General features: G+C 43.0%; 1 protein-coding gene across 1 annotated transcript in view; it reads left to right on the top strand.

The window, feature by feature from the left end:
* kif6 (kinesin family member 6) overlaps positions 1–24,920 on the top strand; it is a 238,135-nt gene that overhangs the window by 117,481 nt on the left and 95,734 nt on the right. The window contains exons 11-14 of the mRNA XM_073832589.1: positions 2,457–2,562; positions 15,650–15,797; positions 17,043–17,240; positions 24,538–24,640. Of these exons, the coding sequence (XP_073688690.1) occupies positions 2,457–2,562; positions 15,650–15,797; positions 17,043–17,240; positions 24,538–24,640 (555 nt within the window). The remainder of the gene's footprint in view (positions 1–2,456; positions 2,563–15,649; positions 15,798–17,042; positions 17,241–24,537; positions 24,641–24,920) is intronic.

Below are 24,920 nucleotides of genomic sequence, written 5' to 3'. Positions count from 1 at the left end.
CCGTTTTTCAAAAACGAAAAGAATATGTAAAACTATGGTATTTGGGGTAAAAGTCGCCCCTGCTGTTGGGGCTAAAGACACAATAATTTACAAGATAATTAATAAATGACTGACTTTTCAATTTGTTGACATGACATGGTTCGATTCAGATAGTAAATATCATATTTTATTATGGTGGTTGTCCACCAAAGATAATCATCAGGTTTATAATGAAACCATTATATTTAAAAACATGATAAGACATATCATATAAAAATATAATTTGTTATACTGTAAATTTATATTAAATTATTATATGTACTTTCAGAAATTTCACTTTTAAAAATGATTTTTCTATATTTTAAATTACGTTTTATATTAATATTTTAATGACAGTAGCCAATATTTATTTATTTTTAGATTCTTGTATTTATCAAAATAAACAGAAAATAGTACAAACATTGCTAACGTGATTGTTTTGAACAAGTGTAACTACGACATTATTTATAAAACCCCACAAAAACATTATTTTGTGCTGTGAGTCTTTTAAGCCGTGATTGTGGTGCATATAATACACAAAATCGTTATTTTTTATGTTAATCAGGTCAATTTTGATGAAGAACAATGCACTGTGGCTTTAATCCAGCGTAAGCGGTGCAGCAAAAATAGACTCGGCGCCGAAACGATCGCGGCACTGACGCTTCTGCTCTGCTCCTGCTACGGGCGCGCTGCCGCGCCGCCTCTGCGTGCGATGTGAATGCTCTAATCTGTTAACATGGGCGCCAAAAAAAATACGCGCTGCTTATGTCCTGCTTACGCGTGCAGTTTGAAACTGCGTTATCGCGCTGATGTAACCGAGCCCGACCCGAACCCGAACATCCTTTCTAAATATCTGTCCGAACCCGGCCCGTCGGGTACCGTCGGGCCCGGGTCGGGTATCCATCCTCTAGCTCACATCACGTCAGCCAAGCCACAGCCTGTTCACGTCATGTATCCTGCACCTGAGTTTGTGCCCCTCATGGCCGCCCTTCCAGATCAAATCAAGTCAAGTTTCATCACAGCAGTGGTCCTTGCAAATTCAAGTCACGTCACAGCTGCTGTTCCTGCAAAGTCAAGTCACGTCACAGCTGCTGTTCCTGCAAAGTCAAGTCACATCACAGCTGCTGTTCCTGTAAAATCAAGTCACATCACAGCTGCCATTCCTGCAAAGTCAAGTCACATCACAGCTGCTGTTCCTGTAAAATCAAGTCACACTACAGCAGCTGCTCCAGCAAAGTCAAGTCAAGTCACAGCTGCTCCAGCAAGGTCATGTCAAGCCACAGCTATTCCCTCAGAGCCAAACATGTCACAGTTATTCCTTCAAAATCAGGTCAGGTCACAGCCAGCCCTTCAAGATCAAGCAAGGTCACACCTTCTTCTCCAGAGCCAAGTCATGTCTTGCCCGAGCGTTCAGAGCCAAGTCACGTCTCGCCCCAGCATCCAGAGCCAAGTCACCTCTCGCCCAAGCGTCCAGAGCCAAGTCACGTCTCGCCCGAGCGTCCAGAGCCAAGTCATGCCTCGCCCGAGTGTCCAGAGCCAAGTCACGTCTCATCCATCCAACCTGATCTAAGATCAGTCCTTCGCCATCCCAGTCTGGCATCTAGCTTGGAAGATCCAACTCACCTCACGCTTCCTACCCACGAACTGACTGCCCTGTCCACAACACTCTCCTGTGTGTCTGGGCCGCATACACCACCACTGAGTCTCCAGAGGTGGTGGCTCACGCTGCAGAACCTCTGGAGGCAGCCTTGTCTACTGCGGCTTCCTCCATGGCTACAAGGGTCATCGCAGTTTTCCTAGAGGTGGCGGCTAAGGGTGCAGAACCTTGTAAAATGGGGACGACAGCATCTGCTCCTTGCACGGTGGTAGCGCCTTGTGACACGTTCCCAGCCCATGAACTCTCTACCTGTCCTGTCACGGCTAGGAGGCCGTTCCTGAAGTCCCTGTCTGCCCTCTCACGGCTATGGTGGCCATTCCTGAAATCCCTGTCCGCCCTGTCACGGCTATGGAGGCCGTTCCCGAAATCCCTGCCTGTCCTGTCACAGGCAGAGTGACACTTACATTAAATAAAGAAATTGCTCATATCTTGCCTTGATTACAGTATTTGACAAGATGAAGATCATGTGAGCTTAACTGTAGCATTTCCATAAAGCAAACATTTCCCCCATTTTTTTTTACAGCTAGTGGTAGTTGTTGCCAAGATGTATTTTTAGAGTTTTTTCCTTTATTATGATAGGACAGTATTTAGACAGGAAGCAAAGTGAGAGATCGGGGGCGGCATAGAGAAATGTTTGTGAGTCGGAAATCAAACTCGGGAAGCCCGAAGTGCAACAGCGCTATATGTTGGTGTGCTTCCCACAAAGCTATTGGAATTCTTATATTTTTGTTGATGCAGTTGTTTTGCAGTGGAAGACATGAGTATTATTCCTGTTTTGCAGGTTGGAAAAGCAGATAAATGTGTATCTGGAGGACCCTGACAGTGAAGTTACATTAAACCTTGGGCCTGATCTGAGAAAAATCCACTTTTGTTTCTCTCTCCTAAAGGTATGACTTCATTTTTATTATCATTTGTTGTGTTTTTTTTCTGTCTTGTTCTTTGATCATCAGTGTCTTGCATCATGCATTTCTTCCTAATCTATTAGCCTTTCCTCTGCATTATTACGTCTTCTGTTGTGTTTGCTAATTCCAACATGACTACAGGTACCAGACCAATCTGGAAATTTTAAAACAGCCCTGAGAATTCATAGCTTTCAGTCACGTGACTGGCTCGAAAACCTGGAGGGCAAAACATCCATCGAACTGCAACACAAGCCTGTCAGTTTTCCATCTGCTTCCAAGCCGCAAATATTTAAATCACCTCTTAAAAGAATAAAATAATGATATGTGAACAAAAGGCAAGTTTTACTGTCACATTAGGTCCCAGTAGTTTTCTTTGAATGGTATAGTTATCCATATCATCAGGGGGTGGTGTTTTGTCTGAGTTTCTTGTTTGCCTAAAAGGGGTAGAGAAGAAGCATTAGGCAGGAAGTAGTGTGTCCTGCATCCCAATGGGTTTAGGTTACTAGGCATGCGCACAGAGCCGGCCCAAGGCATAAGCGAATTAAGCGGCTGTTTAGGGCCCCGTGGCCACCAGGGGGCTCCCAAGAAAACATGAAATTACATTGTTTTTTTATTTTTTATTTATATATGTATAATATTTAAATGGATATCATATTGATAAAGAAATCCATTATTCAATTAAAAAAAACAACAACGCAATATTATTTTAACTGGCTGCTGCAGGATGCATGCACAGCAAAGTCTTTGATGCACAGTTGGAGTATGACAGCCATATGATGCCTGACTGAGGTAACTTAAATTAAATTCATTGAGGAAGCAGCGTCACTGCAGCAAAACAATTAATAATGTCACAGAAAAGGACATATCTTTCTGGTGCAGAGAAAAGAAAATGGAAGAAATCAGAGGAAGAGAAAAAACAGCAAGATAAATGTAAGTTTAAAAAAATGAGTATAAACTAAACGAGGCTAAATTGCAAGCTAACGTTAGCTGGCTAGTTAATTAAGCAAACAAGAAAGTTAATATTTATTTAACATCCGCAAATTTAAGCTTTGCAATATTAATATATTATAATACAACATATTACTTAGCTGGATTAAGATTCAAGTTTTGGCATTCTGTGTAAAAAATAACTTTCCTAGATTATATTTTTGTAATAAAAATAAGCTATCATAATGATATCATAAACGACTTTGCCTCCAGAAAAGCAAGGAAACACAAATTCTAAGGAAAGTGGAGTATTGAGGTGCAATGTAAAGTTGAGTTAGTTTGTCTTTTCATATAAAAATACCCTGTTTGTATTTGACTAATTTATAGTTCTTTGGTATTTAGCTTTATATTTTATTATTTATTATATTATTTATTTTATTTGTAGTTGATTGTATTGCACTTTTTACATGTTGCAAAAAAATAAATTAAAGTGGTTAAAGTGTTTACAGTAAGAGCATCTACTAGTTTATTTTGCTACTTTTTAGTACACCACATTAAGTGTGCTAACTGGTACTGCAAGACTTTGTTAAAGTGCAAATTAACACCTGACTACTCCTGTGGGTTTGCTGCTGTTACAATTAAAGATCATAGAAAGGGTAAAAACATTGGTATGATGTAAGCAACACAGCTACAAAAAAAAAAAAAAAAAAAACTTATATTGGGTGTGTTAGATTTATAGTGTGCGAATAATAAAGAATTTGCAGTAATTAGTCATATTGGTGGCACAGAGGGGCCCCCAAATAAAATTCTGCTTAGGGCCTCCTGAAGGCTTAGGCCGGCCCTGGACGTGATAGTATGTCCTAAAGCTTGCCTACTCTTCTACTGCACACTGAAAAGTGTGTACTTTTTCTTTGCCAAAAGACTACATACTTTAAGGGCATAGTTTAAGTAGGCACATTGGAACGCAGCAATACAATGTCTTCTTCTTTGCTGTCCTTTGTTGATGCCCTAATTTGAGGAACAATTTACATGTTCTTACTCTCACATGTACAGTCAAGCCCAAAATGATTCATACCCCTGGCAAATTCTGACTTAAAGTTACTTTTATTCAACCAGCAAGTTTTTTTTTTTGACTGGAATTTTTTTTTTTTTTTTGACTGGAAATGATACAGGCTTCTCCCAAAAGATAATAAGATGATGTACCAGAGGCATCATTGTGGGAAAAAAATTATCAGCTTTTATTTACATATGAACAACAAGTGGCATGTCCAAAATTATTCATTCCCTTTGCAAACTGTCAAAGTCTATGGGAAAGTCCAAAGTTTCGAGAAGAGAGACTTCCAGACAGCTTACCTGGAAAAGGGACCACAAGTCCTGAGATACAGAGTTCAGCAGACAGATCACGGAAACACAGCAAAGTGGTCTGGCCTCAGGTCTTGCCTACCTCCTCTCGACTTGCGCCATCTCCTAGACCCACCGCAAGCTCATCAGGTGAAAGAACCACAGCCTGACCTGCTGCTGTGTACGGCTTGCCGTTTAAGCAAGATGTAATCTGAAGGGGCTTAGATGGCAAGATGGAAGTCTTGAGAGAAGATATAGAGTCTTGCCTATAGAGAGATTCTCTTCTACAGGGGGCATCTTCTCATAGCTGTACTCATGCATCCCCTTGATGTTCGTATAATTAAAATGTTGGAAATTATAGATACAAGAAGAGTACTGCTTTTTTCATACCTTCTCAGTCTCCGTATGGAGATTGGGAAGAAATGGAAGACTCACTTGAGCCGGAGGGTTATGGTTGGAAAGATGGCTTTTGTCGAGACCCCATGGCACCACGTCCTAGTCTGCACACAGTCCATAACCTTAAGCAACTCATTGTCTGCAGAATTGAGAAGGCTCAGCCTCAGCTTCTTCTCCCTCAAACATCTCTTGCTCTTCTTGGGTAGAACCCAGCAAAGCACTAGCCGCTGGATCAGATTATGTCAGGGAAACAACATCATCATCATCCAGCAGCTCAATCTCGTCCCCTGCCCACGAGCGTGAAAGGGAAAGCCCCTTTTACAACTCACTGGCTAGATCCGCCTGTGATCCCCACAAACTCATTCTCCTCCATGCCTCGACAGTGGCGGGTTCTGAGCTGCGGGGAGCAGATGGCTGCCCCCTTCCTCAAAAAGAAAGACAGGTGAGGGTGGAGCTTTTTCATCGTAAAACGCTCAGTGTATGCAAGATGCCCCCTTAAGGGCATGGCGTGCGTGCTCTTCGCCCAAACAAAAGACGCAAAGATTGCGCATATCATCGGGTGTCAAATAATAAGGACATGGATTCACACACTTCTTAAATGTCTTACTAGTGCTCGCCATAATAATAAGGAAGAAGATAATTCTTACCACCAAATGCACGCTTAGAAAAAGCAGTCGCTGAAGATAAAGAAGAGGACATTGTGTTGATTCCCTTTCGAGGGAACATCGAAATGCGTTCTCTAGGGGGCGCTATGGGAATTGCGGTCAGCGTGACTTGTGTCTGAAGCCTACGTCCCTTTTTTAAGGGACCATGAGTAATTGGACAGTTGTGGGCTATTCCTTAATTGTTTCTACATCAATTAAGCAGGTAAAAGGTCTAGAATTGATTCTAAGTGTGTCATTTGTATTTGGAAGCTGTTGCTCTGAACCCATATCATGCAGTCAAAGGAGCTCTGCATGCAAGTAAAACAGACAATTGTTAGGCTTCAAAAACAAAAATTCCATCAGAGAGATAGCAGGAACATTGGAAATGGTCAAATCAACAGTTTGGTACATTCAGAGAAAAAAGAACACACTGGTGAGCTCAGAAAAAGACCTGGATGTTCACAGAGGACAACAGTGGTGGATGATTGGATAATACTCTCCATGGTAAAGAAAACACGTTTCACAACATCCAGCCTAGTGAAGAACACTCTCCAGGAGGTAGGTATTTCACTGTCAAAGTCTACAATCAAGAGAAGACTTCACAAGAGCAAATGCAGAGGGTTCACCACAAGGTGCAAACCAGGCCAGGTTAGACTTTTCTCAGAAACATCTGAAAAAAGCCGGACCACTTCTCTAAAAACATTTTTTGGATGGCTGAAATTAAGATCAACCAGTACCAGAATAACGGGAAGAAAAAAGTATGGAGAAGGCTTGGAACAGCTCATGATCCAAAGCATACATTATCATCTGTAAAACAAGCAGTGTGATGGCATGAGCATGCTTGGCTTCCAGTGACACTGGGTTACTGGTGTTTAGTGATGATGTGACAGGGGACAGAAGCAGCTAGAAGAATTCTGAAGTGTATAGGGATATACTCTCTGCCCAGATTTAGTCAAATGGAGCAAAGTTGATTGGACGGTGCTTCAAAGTACAAATGGACGATGACCCAAAACACAGCAAAAGCAACCCAAGAGTTTCTGTAGGTGAAAAAGCGAAATATTCTGTAATGACTAAGTCCTGATCTCAATCTGATTGAGCATGTACTCCACTTGCTGAAGAGAAAACTAAAGGCAAAAAGACCCACAAACAAACAACAACTGAAGTCAGCTGCAGTAAAAGCCTGGCAAAGCATCACAAAGGAGGGAATCCAGTCTCGTGATGTCCATGTGTTTGAGACTTAAGGCAGTAATTGCCTGCAAAAGATTCTCAACAAAATATGATTGAATCAATGAAAATATGATGACTTTATAACTACACAGTATGAACCATTAGCATTAATAAATAGTCAATTCATCATTTATAAAGCATTATCCCCACATTAAATGTTGCTATAAATGTTTTGTTCCTGATTTCTAAGCATATCTATAACTGTATTTTCATAATGTATTCATGATCAATTAATCATTTCTAAATTAGGTATTATATTGTTAACAGACCAGTTATTTAAGAGTTGTCAGAGATTCATAAGATCATTTAGAAATGATTAATAAACTTTAAATGCACATTTATACATATTATTTAGACATACAATAGTTACTCAGTGTGTTAATTAATGCTTTATTTACACATATTCTTACTGTAATTCATGATTAATTCAGGTAGGTATAAAACATTTAGCTGTCAGTTATCTATTTTTGTGAGCTCATCTAAAGTGAAGACTATTTATGCCTCATAAAACTTTTACAAAGCAGATTTAAAGTGATACAGAACATAGAAATATTTATTTCAAGATGCAAAAAACAAAACTGTACAATTGTACACTTATTAAAAGCTGAAAAATAAACCTCTGCAATGTCATAGAAAATTAAAAATTCCTGTACACCTTCAGAAAACATAATTTAGCAGTAACATGAACCTAAAGCCCCGCTCACACTACAGGATTTTTAGCCCGAGTTTGCCCCGATTTTCACCTCCCAAGAATCGGAGCAAAAATCTTGTCAAGCACCTCGATCGGCCCCGATGTTCGGCGCAGATTATCTGATAATGTGAGGCGTTCAAAGATCGAATCTTGCACCTCCCGATCTGCTAGCACACCGATCGGGGCTGCCCCCATTTATATCAAACATGTTTGATATTTAAGATTTAAAATCGGGATGATGACGGCTTTGTGCTTAAATCAGTATAGGCTACTTTCACAACAGCCAATGCGCGACAGCAAGACAGCTGCTGTACAGTCCGCTGGATAGTGGAGATGGAGGAAACTGCTTCTTCAGTTTTTGTAGTAACACTGTCTGTCTGTATAATGTGTCGAAAACGTACCACAAATGTAAGGAGAAAGAGGAGCTCTGCTGAGGTGAAATCGTATCAGTTTTGAATAGGGCTGTGACGGTGGCAGATTTTTACCAAGTGGCGCGGTGTTTTAGAAATATATATAATTATAACGTGTGCTAAAATACATATGTATATAATTTTGGAACACAAAATAAATTAGGCTCAAACATTATTAACAAAAGTGCGTGTTTATTTTAGCACTTCAGTCAGTGAACAAGCAGCCAAAAAATGCAAAAATAAATCTAAGAAAAATAGATTTATTTAAATAAGAAAGTAGCCTAAATAACAATGTTAAATAGGCTATTAAACAAACATTCGTTGCAAAAACGTCTCATCAGAACTACTGGCCCGTGTCCGACTGTAACCTGTCTTTTTTCTCTTTCTCTTCCCCATTACACAGCTGCTGTTTTTAATGGCAAAGTGATTACATTTATTTTCGTTTCTTTCATTTATGAAGTTAATTTAGAGATATTTTTGGAACACTTTCTGTTTGTTAAATTCAAGTTTTTTTTTTTTTTTAAAGTAACGACCAATTGCGACCAATGGCAGACAGATCAATTTAGCCTTCTCAAGTCATCACGATTTAAATTAAAATCCATAGATATAAAAAAAAACGTATCAAAAGCATATCACAATATTAGTTTAATCGTTCAACCTAAATAAATGTGTGCTATTAGGCGCATATCCAATCGTTTGCGCAGAATGAAAGCTGGAGCTGGCTTTGCCGGACATGGCGCTGGTGCAATGTGAAACTTCATTTTTGCTCATAAAGGTATAAGTAATATATCATCCGGAATTGTAAAGGGTCTACCTTAGTTTGTGTGTATTCACAGCATTAACAAAACGTGCAACAAGATACGCTTTCTGATGTCAGGTGTTAAACAGGAGGCTTCACAATAATTAACTTTTGCTGGAGTTTTGTTGCAGCTTAGCCTATTGCGTGCATTTGAACGTGGAACTCTTCCAGCTGGTCGCTGCTGATGGCAGGACACTAAACACCGCCTTGGCAGAAATGACGATCGGCGGAGAGAGATCATGAGAGGTGCTTCCTCCGGCATGATAATCCTAATAATATGTATAAACATGGTTGTATTTCCTAAGCATTTTATGTTATGTTTTTTTCAAACCCTTGAATTAAAGCTTAAAGTCTGCACTTCAATTTCACCTTGATTGTTTCATTTTAATTCTATTCTGTTGGCTTAAAAAAGCCGAATTTATGGAAAAAGTGTCAGTGTCCAAATATATATGGACCAGACTGTATGTCATATTGTCACACGGTCACCTGTCTCACCAGCCACTCACCCATTCCTAGTCAACAGTCTACCATAGAATACTACATTTCCCAGCATTCCTTCTGTTACACACCTACACACTTACCTGCATGAATCCACTTACCTGCAGCACATAAAATGCACACTCACCCCTTACACTATGGCTGGTCTTGAGGTCCTACACTGGAGTTTACCTGTCTCTTCTCATCTGCCTGGATCTATTTGTTGTGCCGGAAGGAAAAGGATTATTGAACAGATAAGACTGAACTTCTACCAACCATGCTTCCTGTTTAGTTGCACTGCTTTATTGATCTCTTTCGTTGGAAGCTTCTGAGTTTGTTGAACAAACTGCATTGTTATTGAAACTTACCTCACCTTGTATCTCCAGTTTATGACACATATGTCATGTGTTGTTGTTTCTGTAAGGTTTTATTTTACAAATTTTTAAAGGCCTGCCAAGGACGAGTGTCAGGATTCGTCTCATAAAAGCAAGAAGCATGGTTTGCAAAAATTCAGTTCCCTTCCGGAGGGAACTCTACGCTGCGTCCTTGTCGGACACTTTGGGAACTGCCTCCAGTGTGACCGGTTCTGAAGCGAGTTATAGAACAACGACAGTGAACTTGACATTGGCCGGCGCCAGCCCATGACGTCATTAACAAGGCGCCTAACAGTATAAAACGGGCGCCTGTGAATACATCAACCATCTTTTTGTCTTCAGACTCCTTGTTCTAAGCGTGAGTAGAATGACGATGCCTAGAGTGAAAACATTTCAGGAAGTGTGCGGAGATCCGTGTCAGAGAAATCTGACACCTGATGACGCACACGTCCTGTGTGTTATGCGTTTGGGTGGTGAGCACGCGTGCTCTGTTTTTGAGAGAACAGAGTGCGTTCATTGTGAGAGTTTCTCTATAGAAACTCTGCTCTCGTTTGTCCCTTTTTCTTGAGGGAATTGGGACATTCATCTGCCCACGCAGCTCATGAGATCACGTCGGTTACAGTTTGCTGACGAGTTTGAGAGACGTGTTAATCTCTCACGCTCGCCAGCCACTGACGAGGGCGAGCTGCGGGAGGAGGATGTTTTGTTCTTTTACATCCGCTGATCCGGCAGCAAGTGCTCTATTGCAGTGTTTCTCAACTCCAGTCCTCGGGACCCACTGCTCTGCACATTTTGTATGTTTCTGAGTCTGACACACTCAGTTCAGTTCATGAATCTTTCTACTAATGAGCTGATAATCAAAATCAGGTGCCTTAAATGAGGAAGACATACAAAATGTGCAGAGCAGTGGGTCCCGAGGACTGGAGTTGAGAAACACTGCTCTATTGGCTTTAAGCCAGGGTGCATGGCAAGCCGTTTTAACATTTAAAACTTTTGTTTAGACTATCCTTATGTATATTTAAAGATAGGAAAGCGGAGCTCTCACACCCTGCCTGCCCTGCGTATATGAGCTTTGTCTGTTATGAACTGCACGACTGTCCGTTTAGATCTGCAGCGTATTGCGCGCAGGGGGAGGTTGCTCATAGCAGATTATATGAGCGATTTCTCCCTGACCATATCAAACCAGCCCTCAGTGAGCATCCCATTCCTTCCTGATCTATATAGATCGGGAAGGCATGGGATAAACCATATTCAGCCCGAATTTACCGACATCGGCATGTTAGTTATGCTGATGTCGAGTGGGTGTGTGAGCGTGGATGTGGTCGATGCCCCATGTTGGGGAGATGCTTACTGTCTCTGCTGAAGGATTTAGACCGGGGTTCTTTTAAGAAAGCTCTGAGGAGGTAGCTGAGCTGTGTCGCACCACAGATCTAAGGCGGGCATCGGGGAGAAAGAGAAGTGCTTTCTCCTCGATGTGCTAGTTTCGCCTTCCGAATTTTTGGCACATCCGTTGAGGCGGTGGTCGTCAAATTCAGGGAGGCGGAGGCACGCTCAGTGGTTTTTAGATCTCTTAGATCTGTTATACCTCGCCGGTCTTTATCCCCACCGAAACGCAGGGGGAAGCCTGGCCCTTCCTGGTCTGCGGGCCAGAGGCAGGGCCAGGCGACTAGTGTGGCCCCTCGAGGCCCTCCTCCTGGAGGAGTAGGTCTCAGAGGAGACGTGATGTGCGGAGACCTGGAGCGGGGATCTAAGGTCTCCTCTCCCTTCTTCCCTCACGGTTGTTTGGCCGCCTGCCTTTTTCCCCTCGTAAGATGTTGAGGTTGATAAACTCAATCTGATGGCCCAGTACATGAACTGACATATATGTATGGGGTGTATATATGTATATGTATGTATATTATTTGTCTACCAGCTCCTCTTAGGTTAGACTTTAGATGGGCTCTTTACTGAGCCTTCACTGTCCCTAGCGTTGAGTGTAGTTTGGTCTCCCCTCGTCTGAGAGACGTTTCTGAGACCTCCACTCTTAGTAACTCCCTACAAGGGGTTAAGCGTTGTCAGGCTTCCTCTCACTCTGAGAGTTATCCTCTGAAGCCTCCGCTATTTTAGAGCTCAGCCTAGACATCATTATACGTACGTATACTTATGTTAAAGAGCAACCCGGGGTTGAGTGTTGTAGACTTCCTCTTGTCTTGAGTCGATATTGAAGCTGCGCTCCCCAGGGCTTTGCTTCTAGTAAGGAAATTTAGGCCCCACTATGAGTATTTGCTACTTCTAGCATAATGTAATCAAGCCTCCTCTCTCTGAGAGTTGTTCTGCTGTAACCTTCACCTTACTTAAGGTTCACTTTTAGGCCAATTTCTCATAGTTCCATCTTGAGCAGTTCTTAGTAGCTTGTAGGAGCCTCGCTAATTACTTTAAGCGTAAGAATGAGTGTAATCAGGTCTTCCCTTGGTTAGAGAACCCTGTGTTAGACCTCCACTCATCAGAGTCTATTAAGAACTCTCTGTATACGCTAGAAGCTCTGCTCAGATGGTATCCTTAGTATGCAGGCTTTCTTTTGAGTCTCGCTAACTACCCTGGGGCTTAGTGTAGTTAGGTCTCCCCTGATTGTAGTGAGTGTGCTGTTAAGACCACGGTAGAGCGATGTCAGGCCTCTTCAAGTTGAGATTCACGCTGCTGAAGCCTCCGCTCTCTGAAACTCCACTAAGGCGGTTTATTTTTGCTGAGCATAATTAACTGCCTCTAGGTGTGAGTGTAGTCAGGTCCCTTACCTTTGTGTACACATACATGTGAGACCTCCACTCTTAGAAGTTTCCCCTTTCAGAGTGAGAGCTCTCCAACTAGGATTGAGTGTCGCCAGGCTTCCTCTCAGAGGATCTTTTCTGCTAAAAGCCTCTGTTCTTCGAACTCCGCTCAGTATGAAGGCCTGTTTTGAGCCTCATTACTTCTTAGCATTGAATGTAGTTAGGTCTCCTCTCATTTGAGAGTCGTGTTGTAAGACCTCCACTCATGAGAGTTCTTTTCCGGAGACAGAGTGTCGGAAGCCTCCACTCTCCATAGCGCCGCTTTTAGACCCATTCTCACAATGTAAAAGCTGGTAGGCCCCTATTTAGGCCTCACTAACTATTCTTGGTATTGTGCTAAAGCCCCTCTGCCAAGGCAGAGTGTTGTTAGGTTTTTTCTCTCTTTAGAGATTCATTTCATAAAGCCTCCACTCTACTGAGTCCTTCAGGTAGACTCCTATGTGAGTTCGGTACTTCCTAAGCGTTGAGTGTAGCCAGGTCTCCCCTCAACTGAGGGTCATCATGTTGAGACCTCCACTCTTAGAGCTTTTTCATTTGGATCGAGCGTCGCCAGGCTCCCTCTCTTGAGCATTTCTGTTGAAGCCTCTGCTCTCCAGAAATTCAGGCCTCTTGTGAGCTTCTGCTACCATTCAAAACATATGTTCCCATGCTGTGCTTGGGCACCTTTTCAAACCCACATGAGTGGTAAGTGCACACGCAAGTCTTTGAGCACTTCTTGAAATCCACGCAAGTGGTAAAGTTCCCTCCTGAGTGTCGGGTTTTTCTGAAAAACCTTCACGGTATGGGTTACGCAGTTCCTCCGTTCCCATTTTTGAGTTGGTTCTAATGTCTGGTAGCATGGTTTAGCATGGTGTATCAGGTCTCCTCTCGGTCGAGAGTCATTTTTGAGACCGTCACTTCAGAAGAAGCTCACTTACATAGGCCCATTCTCACAGTCATATCAGCCGGAGGCTCCTTGGAGCCTCGCTGGCTGGGTGTTGTTAGGCTTTTTTTCTCTCTTTAGAGATTCAGTTTTGAAGCCTCCACTCTACAGAGCTCTGCTTCCAGCATGTGAGCTCTGCTGTGAGTCTTGTTACCTCCAAGCGTTGAGTGTAGCTAGGTCTCCCCTCACCTAGAGGGCTGTCACATTGAGACCTCCACTCCTGAGAGCTCTCCAAGAGCTCCGCTTCCCAGCTTACTACCGCCTAAGATAGTAACATGGTGATCCCTCACTATGCTCTGGGCACCTCTTCAAATCCACATTAGTGGTGAGCACTCATGCAAAGTCTTTGAGCACTCCTTCAAATCCACATGAGTGGTAAGTGCACATGCAAGTCTTTGAGCACTTCTTGAAATCCACACAAGTGGTAAAGTTCCCTCCTGAGTGTCGGGTTCTTTCTGAAAAACCTTCACGGTATGGGTTACGCGGTTCCTTCGTTCCCATTTTTGGGTTGTTCTAAAAACCTCTGTTTTTTTTCCAACCCCAATCCAGGTAACACTGTTACTAGGGTTGAGTGTCCCTAGGCTCCCTCTCGTTTTGAGAGTCTTCTTGTGGAAGCCTCCACTCTCCAGAAACTCCACGCAGGTAGTTCTGTTGTTTAGGCTATTGAGCCTCACTGATTACCTCCAGTGTTGAGTGTAGCTAGGTCATGAGACCTCCACTCCTAGAGTTGTTTTCTGCAAGTACAGAGTGTTGCCAGGCTGCCTCTCGTTTATGAGTCATTTGCTGAAGCCTCCACTCTTCAGAGCTCCGCTCAGTATGAAAGCTTAGTTTTAAGCTTCATCTAGCGTTGAGTGTAGTTAGGTCTTCTCTCGCTTAGAGGGCCTCCACTCTTGAGAGTTCCGTGCTTGAGTAGCCGAGCTAGCTCTGACGTGACGAAGCTCTGAGCTGACCTGTGAGGTTGAGCTCAGGCTCTGGCCCAAGCGATTTTTTCGCTGGAAGCAGGGGTGATGTTCCTTCTTGACTCCTCAATCAGTCAGTTGATCACTTATCCCTCAGCATGGCGGCGTTGGTATAGACGTTCCCAAAGTGTCTGACAAGGACGCAGCGTAGAGTTTCCTCCGGAAGGGAACGTCTAAGTTTACGTATGTAACCCTGGTTCCCCGAGGACAGGGCCATGCTTCGGGCCCGCTTACATCTCCGTCAGACAAAAAGATGGTTGATGTATTCACAGGCGCCCATTTTATACTGTTAGGCGCCTTGTTAATGGCACAATGTCAATGTCAAGTTCATTGTCGTTTTTTTTCTATAACTCGCTTCAGAACCGGTCACGCTGGAGGCAGTTCCCAAAGTGTCCGACAAGGACGCAGCGTCTCGTTCCCTGTCCTCAGGGAACCAGGGCTACATACGTAACCTTAGACGTTCTTTATTGGTTTTTCGTTTTTTTTTTAAATGTACCAACATCAGATGTTCCACTATACTAATATTCTACACAAATCTGGTAAAACAAGCTTTTTGACTACTGATGATATTGTGTGTGTGCGTGCCTGAGTGTGTATTTAAATCCATGGAAAGAAGCCGCAAACACTATAAATATCACTTATGGTTTACTTGTTTCACTTGTTGATCAGAATCTGTTTTCAGGAATTACAGAAAATCTGTTTACATCTCTGTGACCATCATTATGTATGTTTTGACTATACTGTGTTGTAAATAAAATACAAATAATCAAAAACTCCATCATTTGAATCTTCTCACATTATTTCTTTCCTGACAGTCACCGTCTCATTGATGGGTCATAAGGGGAGGGCCCTTTGTCTTTCAGGTGTGAAAATCACTATAAATTCATGGGCATTGTCACTCTCTTGCATACAGCCTTTCTAACACAAAACATGTCTGACAAAAGTTAAATCAGTATATTGTTTTCTGTAAATGAGCAAGCAGAAGAAATTGCTTCAATCTTCTAAAATAAAAGGGACTACGTTTTAGCTACATTTAAGATATTCTCCAACATTTAAATGTATTACATCTTACACAAGCAAACCGGTTTCTTTTCTCTTCAGGTGAGGGTCCGTGAGGGATCCTGTGGTCAAAATGGGGTGAAAAATGGTAGTACTTCTTTAATGGGGATGTCTGATGAAGAGCAAAGGAAATCATATGCAGAAGTCCAGAAGCTGCGGGACATGTTGACCCACCGTGATAATGAGATCAGTATCCTTTACCAAATTATGAATATTTTAAAATGCTTTTTAAATGAATGCCAATTAGTTGGTTCAAATGAAAATAATTTAACCACTTAAACTTTTTTTCCTGTCAAACTATTTGAATGAGGGTGCTTTCATTCAGAGACATTGTTGATCAGAGGATGGCAATCCAATATGTCTGGACCACATATGTTTCATTGCGTCCAGAGGGACAGGGACTTATCATGTGCCCAAAACAGAACCTGCTGTGCTAGCCTGTTTAGGCGGTACAAATGCAGTCTGCCTTGACAATTTGTGTAGGAGACTGCCACAATGTTGTCCACCTGCACTAGGACATGGTGGCCCCTAATTGCTGGAGGAAGTTTTTTAGCACCTCAAATACAGCCATGATTTCAAGGCAATTAATGTGCCATTTGATGACCCCTCCAGATCCCTTGAGCTAGACGGCCATCTAAGACCGCACCACATCCTGTGACGGAAGCATCTGTCATTAGTATCTTGTGATGGCAACACATGCCTAGAGTGGGACCCCGGGATCTCTCTCTGGGGACTGGCCCTTGCATGAAATCCCCTGGCTCTGAGCCACAACTGTAACAATCACATATGCAGGAGGCCTGAAGGTATCATCATGGATACAGCTGCCATTAGACCTAGAACCTTCTGAAAGTAATGGACACTAACTTTCTGGCCTGATAGTCTAATGTTCTTCAGGGTGTTTAGAATGGATTTGACGTTTAGGAGACAGCTGTGCCCGCACTGTGTTCAAATTCTATACAACCCCTAAATATGTTGTCCTTCCTAATGGAGAGAGAATGCTTTTCTTGGTATCGAAACCCAGAGACCTGAGATGAGCAAGAATTACATTCTGATGTCAAAGCGCAAGCTCTTGATTCTGGGCCAAAATCAGCCATTTGTCTGTGTAATTTAAAATTTTGATTGTCAGCATTTTGAACTTGCATGTTCTAAGGTAGCAGGTCAATCTACAAAGTTCCAAAATTGGATGCAATCACACATCTTTTTTGGGAACCAGCTTAATTCTCTGTCTTGGATGGGAACATGGAGAGGGGGGCTTATGCTCAAGTCCTTCAGCAGATCAGCTTGGTATGCCTGCGGAACTGCCATGGTGTGCAGGGCAGCACGAGCCGAGATGCTGCCTGGAAATGTTTTCCCCACAGGTCTTCGAGATGCAACCATTATTATTGTCATAAAATGTCACATCAGTGTCATAAAATCCTTAATTTAAGTTTCTCAGGTATATTAGTGAACATGCTCAAGAAAGAAAAGACGAAAGTTCAAGATGTCACTTTCCAGCTGGCCCAGTTACAGAATCAAAACCCATCAACCTACAATTCATCCTGGTCACCCACAACTATACAGGTGGAAGAGAGTGCAAAATATGGCCCATCTAATGATTACACGCATGCTCAGCATTTGATGACCAGAAAAAGAGGCAAGTGATCAAGTGAACATATTATGCATGTTTTTGATTGCCTAACCACTCAGATAAGTCAAGATTATTTATACAGCGCTTTTTACAATACAAGTTGTGTCAAAGTAACCTTACAGTATTAAAATAAGACAATAAAGTGTCAATAATAATGCAAAAGTTCCATGTTGCATCAAAGTCAAATTGGAGAGGACTCATCTGGTTCCTTGTGCCAGCGGCCGTTTAGGGTAGGAGTTTTTTCCTGATGATCTGTCTCTGGGGCTCATCTAGTTGACACGGTATCCGCTGACATTCGGATGTAGGTGTTGATCCACCATCTGCTCTTGGTATGGACTGGACCCGGGGGACTGCAGTGACCATCTGATCTGGATACAGACTGGTGGCTATGGTGACCTCGGAATAAGAAAGAAACAGACTAATATTAATGTAGATGCAAAAGTTCCATGTTGCCACAAAGTCAGATTGGAGAGGACTCATCTGGTTTTCGTGGTCTTGCGTCGATGGCCGTCTAGGTGACGAGGTCTTCACTGATGATCTGTCTCTGGGCTCATCTAGTTGACATAGACTCTGCTGACTTTCAGGGCTGTAGAGGTTATCTCTGGGTGCTGATGGGTACGGACTGGATCCGGGGGACTGCAGTGACCGTCTGATCTGGATACATGATCTGGTTGCTATGGTGACCTCGGAACAAGAAGGAAATATACTAATATTAGCGTAGATGCCATTCTTCTTCTGATGCAACGAGTACATCAGGTGTTATGGGAAAGTGTTTCTGGTTCTGGTTGGCCTAATTAATTAATTAATTAATAGCCTAACAATCCTTTAATGTATTTGGATTATAGAAATGTAGTGTAGAAGTGTAGGCCAGGTTAAAGAGATGGGTCTTTAATCTAGATTTAAACTGACAGAGTGTGTCTGCCTCCCGAACAGTGTTAAGTAGATTGGTCCACAGTTTGGGCGCTAAATATGAAAATGATCTGCTGCCCGCAGTTGATTTTGATATTCTAGGTATTATCAAATTGCCAGAGTTTTGAGAACACCCATTTTTAATGAGAGGCTTAATAACAGTCAGTTTAAAGGTTTTGGGGACATATCCTAATGATAGTGACGAATTAATAATATTCAGAAGAGGATCTATGACTTCTGGAAGCACCTCTTTTAGTGGCTTAGATGGAATTGGGCTCTATGTTGTCGGTTTAGATGATTTAACAAGTTTATACAACTCTTCCTCTCCTATAGTAGAAAATGCATAAAATTGTTCCTCAGAAGATCTATAGCGTATCATTAATACTTGTTTCTCTGGATAACGTTATATGGAACGTTATATTAAAGCCTGTTTTCTGAGAAACACTGAAAATATTTCTATAAATTGTAGAAACACCTCCCTCCTTACCTTTTACAAGCGGCTCATATTTGTAACAGTAGTTTTGGGGGGTATCCTCTTTTAAAATAATGTAATCATTTGGTTTTAGTCAGGTTTCTGTCAAACAGAGCACATCTAGGTTATGATCAGGGATCATATAATTTACAAAAAGTGCTTTCGTAGAAAGTGACGTGATATTGTCACACCCCCGGACTTTCTTGTTGGTTTTTCCCATTTTCCCCTGCAGTTCTGAGTGTTTTTGGTTTCTCCCTTATTGTCTGCACCTGTGTTTGTAATTAGTCTGTCTATTTAAGGTGTGTGTGTTTTCCCAGTACTCTTGTCGGTCTTTAATGTTATATGGATGTTTTCCCCTGGTGTTCCTGTGTCTGCCTGTATTCCGTTGGATTTATTAAATATACATCTTTTATTTACGTCGTTGTTCGTGTGTTCCTGCCTGCATCGTGACAGAAAGACCGACCAATACAGTTTATTTTCTTGGCGTGTTCACCTTTTGTTTTGTTTCCCGTTCGTTTTTCCCAGTCTTTTTGTTTCCGTAGTGTTTTCCCCATGGAGTCCTTCCTCCGTCCAGAATTCATCCTCCTCCGGCTGAAGCAGGGGGATTTACCGCTCGAGGGTTACACTTTGATGTTCCAGCTCGTAGCTCATACCACCAGCTACTCGGACGACGCGCTCTGTATGTTCTATGATGCAAGCCTCAACGCATCATGCAGAGCGCCGTCGTCCGAGGACGGCCCTCGAGCGGACTTCGCCGCATTTGTGGAGTGGACACTGGCGAGAAACAAACCCTCGTTTCCCACCCGTTTCCAGGAGAACCTCGTCAGTGCCACTCCAGACCCAGAGCCCAGCCAGCCACCCCGACCTGCGGATTATGAGCCCATCGTAGATGGGAAGCCCGAGCCCGGAGCGACAGAGTTATGGGGCGCCGATGGGGTCAAAACTTCCGACCAGGTGCGAGAGCCGGCTACTACATCAGCGACGGTGGAGTGCTTCATGGAGCAAGAGAGGGCTGTAGAGAGCCCCGTCCACTGCACCGCCACTGGGGGTGAGCAAGAGCACAACTCTGGGGACTTAATTGACTGTTTCAAGGAAATACCCATCTGCCTGGATTTCCCACCCACCCTCCCTCTTCTGCCTAAGCCTGAATCTCCGCTGGTTCCGCCCAGCCATCCAGAGTCACCGCTGGTTCCGCCCAGCCTTCATGAATCCCCGCTGTCATCTGTCAGTCCCCTTGCTCACCCTCAGCCCACCATCTGTGCGGTGGGTTCGCCGCGGGTCTGCCAGTCTCCATCGGTGTCATGGCTGGAGGATCCCTCACCACCGCCTCCAGCCTCAGAGTCCTGGACTCCGCCTCGGCCCTACGACCCTGCGGCTCCACCCCGGCTCTCTGCTCCCTTGTCTCCGCTGTCGCCCGTCGGTCCACCAGCTCCACCGGGCTCCATCGTCCCTCCGGCTCCGCCCTGGTCAGTCGTCGCCCCACCTTTGCCTCTGGACTATACTCCTCCGGCTGTGCCTCGTCGCTCCGTCCCACCAGCTCGTTGGACCTCCTCCCTCCCGCGAGCACAGCCTCGGCCCTCTGTCGCTCCGGCTCCGCCGCGGACCTCCGGATCTCCATCTCCGCCTTGGTCGCCAGAGCCTTGGGTTCCGCCTTGGCCCTCCGGATCCGCGGTGTCACCCAAGATTTTCGGCTTTCCGTCTCTGCATCGGGCTCTCCCACCACCTGCTCCGCCTCCGTCGGTCGGCCCCATGGAGTCGTCAGCCTCTCCTCCACCATGGCTCCTCCCTCCATCGGCTCCACCTTGGAACTCCATCATGGCTGAGTTCTGGGTCCCACCTGGCTCCTCCTGCTCCAGCCCCTACCTGTCACCTCCTTGGCTCCTCCCTCCGTCACCACCCTGGACTCCATCTTGTGTCCTCCTCCCGGGAGTCCGTCCTCCACCTAAGCCCCCTCCTAAGACTTTGTACTGTTTCCTTTTGTCTGTTTGTCGGCACGAGGACGTGCCTTCCGGGAGGGGGAGGTAATGTCACACCCCCGGACTTTCTTGTTGGTTTTTCCCATTTTCCCCTGCAGTTCTGAGTGTTTTTGGTTTCTCCCTTATTGTCTGCACCTGTGTTTGTAATTAGTCTGTCTATTTAAGGTGTGTGTGTTTTCCCAGTACTCTTGTCGGTCTTTAATGTTATATGGATGTTTTCCCCTGGTGTTCCTGTGTCTGCCTGTATTCCGTTGGATTTATTAAATATACGTCTTTTATTTACGTCGTTGTTCGTGTGTTCCTGCCTGCATCGTGACAGATATTTAATAAGCCAAGCTTTATCATTTGTTTCTCTGTATTATATACATTTTTTTTTATTTGTTGAACATCAATTAAATTGTTACTCTTAAATTGCTTTGGACGTTTATTGTATTTTCTAGCTCGGGGAACAGACACAGTCTCTATGGTGTGACATCTAGATGAAAGGGTCTCTATGTGCTGAGAATTAGCTGATTTCTGTGACGTGAGGCAGCTAGCAGACGGTCGGTTTAGCCAGCCTGTCTGCTTCCTGACCTGGGCCCCAGTTAGTAAAGTGCAAATTCTAAGATTATGTGCCATATTTCTAGATAGGAGAGAAGCTCCACATCTGGAGGGATGAAGACCATCTCTTTTCAACAGGTCAGGTCTGCCCCTAAATCAAGTGAAGCAGCTAGAAAAGGAATGCCCAATTTCTTTTGGCTGCTCTCACATTAACCTCTTTATTCATGGTTTGCATTTAAATGCATGGTTTGCTGTCAAACATATTAGAAAAGGCAATAACCTCACAACTATGAGAGAGAGAAATTGTATCTACAAGGATTTCTGGTCAGGATTTAGACCATATCATAGTACTAATGAGAGACTGCTCTCATTAGAGTTACAAATTACTTTCTCTTATCATCCAATCATGGTTGTATCACTTGTATTAGTGTTACTGCGTCATAGTGCTGCATTTGAAAATATCAACTACAATATTCTTTTGAATAGGCTCAAAAATTACATTGACAATAGTGTAGGGGTGCCCAAACTTGGTCCTGGAGGGCCAATGTCCCACAGATTTTAGCTCCAACTTGTCTCAACACACATGCATGGAAGTTTCTAGCATGCCTAGTAAGAGCTTGATTAGCTGGTTCAGGTGTGCTTAATTTGGATTAGAGCTAAACTCTGCAGGTCACCGCCCCTCCAGGACTGAGTTTGGGCATCCCTGGATTAGTGGAATCGCATTGGCATGGTTTAAATTGTACTTATTTGGTTGTCATCAGTTTCTAGCAGTAAATAAAGAGATATCATATTGATTACTAGTTCAGTATGGAATACCACAAGGCTCAATACTAGGATCATTGCTTTTTACTCTGTACATGCTACCCTTAAAAGATATTATCAGGAAACATGGTGTTATTTTTTACTGTTTTGCTGATGATACTCAGCTCTCTTGATGGTCGAGTTTGCTTGTTATACCATGGCGTCAGACTGCTATCCTTAATCTCCTTAAAGTGCAAAAGAGCAGCTTTGTCTAAAGTGTTACAAGAGAGAAAATCCATACTTTCTGCTGCAACATCAGGCTCATATAAACTAGCTGGTATGCCAAAGGGTTGAGACAATTCAAGATGATTTCTCAGTTAAAGTTTGATGATCGGGTATGAAATCCTATGGCCACAACAGATGCATGTGCACTGTAATTACAACATTGATATATTTATGACAATGTATTGCACTTAAACTGTATGGGGCTCCAAAGTCACAAAAATACACAAAATTACATACAGCTACTTTAAAGCATATGAATTAGTCCCAAGAGTGTCCAGTCAAAAGTTTTTGACTTTGTCGAAAAAAGTACATAAAGTTCACTTGAGTGACAGAAAGCTTACTACCCTGTTAAGGCATTGGTGTAGTGCTTCTGAAATACTGATTTTCGCGTGAGGATCGGCGCCTCTCGTTTTATTGAGCGGCTCAATCCTTCTGGGCAGATCAGAGCAGAATGCTGTCACCTATGATTCTATATCGCTGACAGCTTCATATTTGAGTGTGCCTCTCGCCTGGGCCACAGCCACGCTGAGGCTGTGCTCACTGAGACAGACTCACTACAAGTGTTTATGCCTCGCTCTGCTTTGCTGAACGGGCTTTTCTCAGTGAGCATGGCCCCGCCCCTCTCCTCGTCCGCTATGAGCGGATCTGAGAGAATGTGCACAGCACTTTGATCTGCCAGTGTGTTTACACACAAAGATCATCAGTACTCCAAGGCAATATGTTTGTTGTGAATACTGGGCCCGTTCATGCGCCCACACAACTATATGCTTTGATAGCGGACAAGTAAATTAATAATTGATGCTATTATGATGGCATACTCCTCCTTGGGCCTACAATGCCCCATAGGAGTAAGAGCCCACTTGACTAGAGGCGTTGCCTTGTCCTGGGCTTGGCCTAGCAGTGTGTCCATAGAAGAGATTTGTGCAGTGGCAGGCTTGGCCTAACCGTCCACATTTGCCATGTTCTATAATCTGGATGTCCTGGCCTTACAGGCCCGGGTCCTTTCTGCTTAGATGGACTCTCTTTGCACTCTTTACAAAGCCAGTGCTCTAGAGTTGCCTCCTTCCTGTACGCTCTTGGCCCTCAATCGAGTTCTGAGGCTGTACAAATTCTTTTGAACGATTACTTAGGCCGGGCTGAACTCTGTGAGTTTGGCCCTATTGCTACCTGCAGGGTTTCCTTCAAAATACTCGGTCCCTCTGAGCCCCTCTGGTGCTTAGGGCGGGTTAAGCATTAGTCATTCCTCTAGCATAGCACAGCGGGATTGTACTGGTTTCGCATAAGCGCTTTAGCAGATTCAGTATGAGTGAAGTATTGATAGGGAACATACTTGATTACTAACGTAACCTCGGTTCCCTGAGATATGGGAAAGAGTACTGCGTTGCTAGGCTTGCTATGTGCTATGTAGCCGCTTCTGTCAAAGTAACCTGAGGATCCTATGGCGAAATGCCTGCTTATATAGCCAGATGGCCCCACCCATTCTGACGGGCTGCATCGCCATAGGTTCGTGTAGCTCCGCTGGCGAGCCATTGGTTCGTTTTTAATTCACTGCACAAACCAATAGCCCGCATTATTGAAAAGCAGTGCTCGTTCCCGTATCTCAGGGAACCGAGGTTACATAAGTAACCGAGTGTGTTATGTTGCTTCTCTAAACAGTTTTTGCAGTGTCTATAAAAAATAAAAGTAGCTTTAAGCAAATAAGTATTGCATTTCCAATCTCATTCCAATACCATTACAAATTGTGCAATTGTGATTCATTACAATATCGTAACTTTGTCACTGAAACTATACATACAAAAAATAGAAACAAGATTATATAGACACTGCAAAACACTACATATTTTTAGTGTCTCTTTTATCTGACACTCTTGTTTCCAGTCTGGAGTCATTATTAAGGAGCTAATGAACTGGATCAGAGGCGTTTGATTAGGGAGTTAATAAAAAAAAGCAAAATAAGGGTTTTGAGTAAATGATAATAAATGTGAGCAAATCTCTCTTGTCACCATCTTTATATGTCGTCTCACATATGTCTAGAGTGAAGTTAAGCAAAGAGCAACTTTTTAAAATTAAATAATAATATCACAAGCACCTGTGAGACTTTAGTTAAACAGTTTATTTGTCAAGTAATTAGCATAAAGAATATTGTGTTGTAGGCTGCATATACCAATTACACACTGTATGTATGTGCAAACAAACAAAATCTGATTAGTGAGTTTAATACCGTTTTTGTGGGTTTCAGAGTTTGTAACAGAACCATTTGTAACCATTTTATTAAATGTAATGTTATATATGTTCACATGATCTTATTACATATAAGTTTAAATTATTTTATTAGAGCACAGTCTCTTAATTTTAAGTACTATAAACTTTTCTCTTTCAGTACTGGAATTATCTGTGGGTCAGCAGGAGGCATTTGAAGTCTTTCTGAGAGACCACGAAGACCGCTTATCAATTGAAAATAACAGAGCTGTGTTGCAACAAAGGTCAGTGTGTGATATACAGTGTTATCATTATTATTAATATTCATATTTAATGAGATGTTTAGTTGTCCAATTTGGGACACGTGGGTTTATGGATTTTGTCCCCCATCACTTTTTGAAAGCCTTTGAAAAAAAAAAAAATAACTATATGCTAAGGAAAATGTTTCTCCAATCTTCAGTTTCATTCAATTTCAAGTTTCTCCTGATTTTAAATCTGGGCATTTTAGGAGAGTATAATAATTCATATTTTAAACTGAGGAGTTAGCTTTGATTTCTAAAACTT

Source organism: Garra rufa, unplaced genomic scaffold (genome assembly GCF_049309525.1).
Source record: "Garra rufa unplaced genomic scaffold, GarRuf1.0 hap1_unplaced_004, whole genome shotgun sequence".
NCBI classification, from domain to species: Eukaryota; Metazoa; Chordata; class Actinopteri; order Cypriniformes; family Cyprinidae; genus Garra; species Garra rufa.
This window is presented reverse-complemented; position numbering and strand designations above follow the sequence as displayed.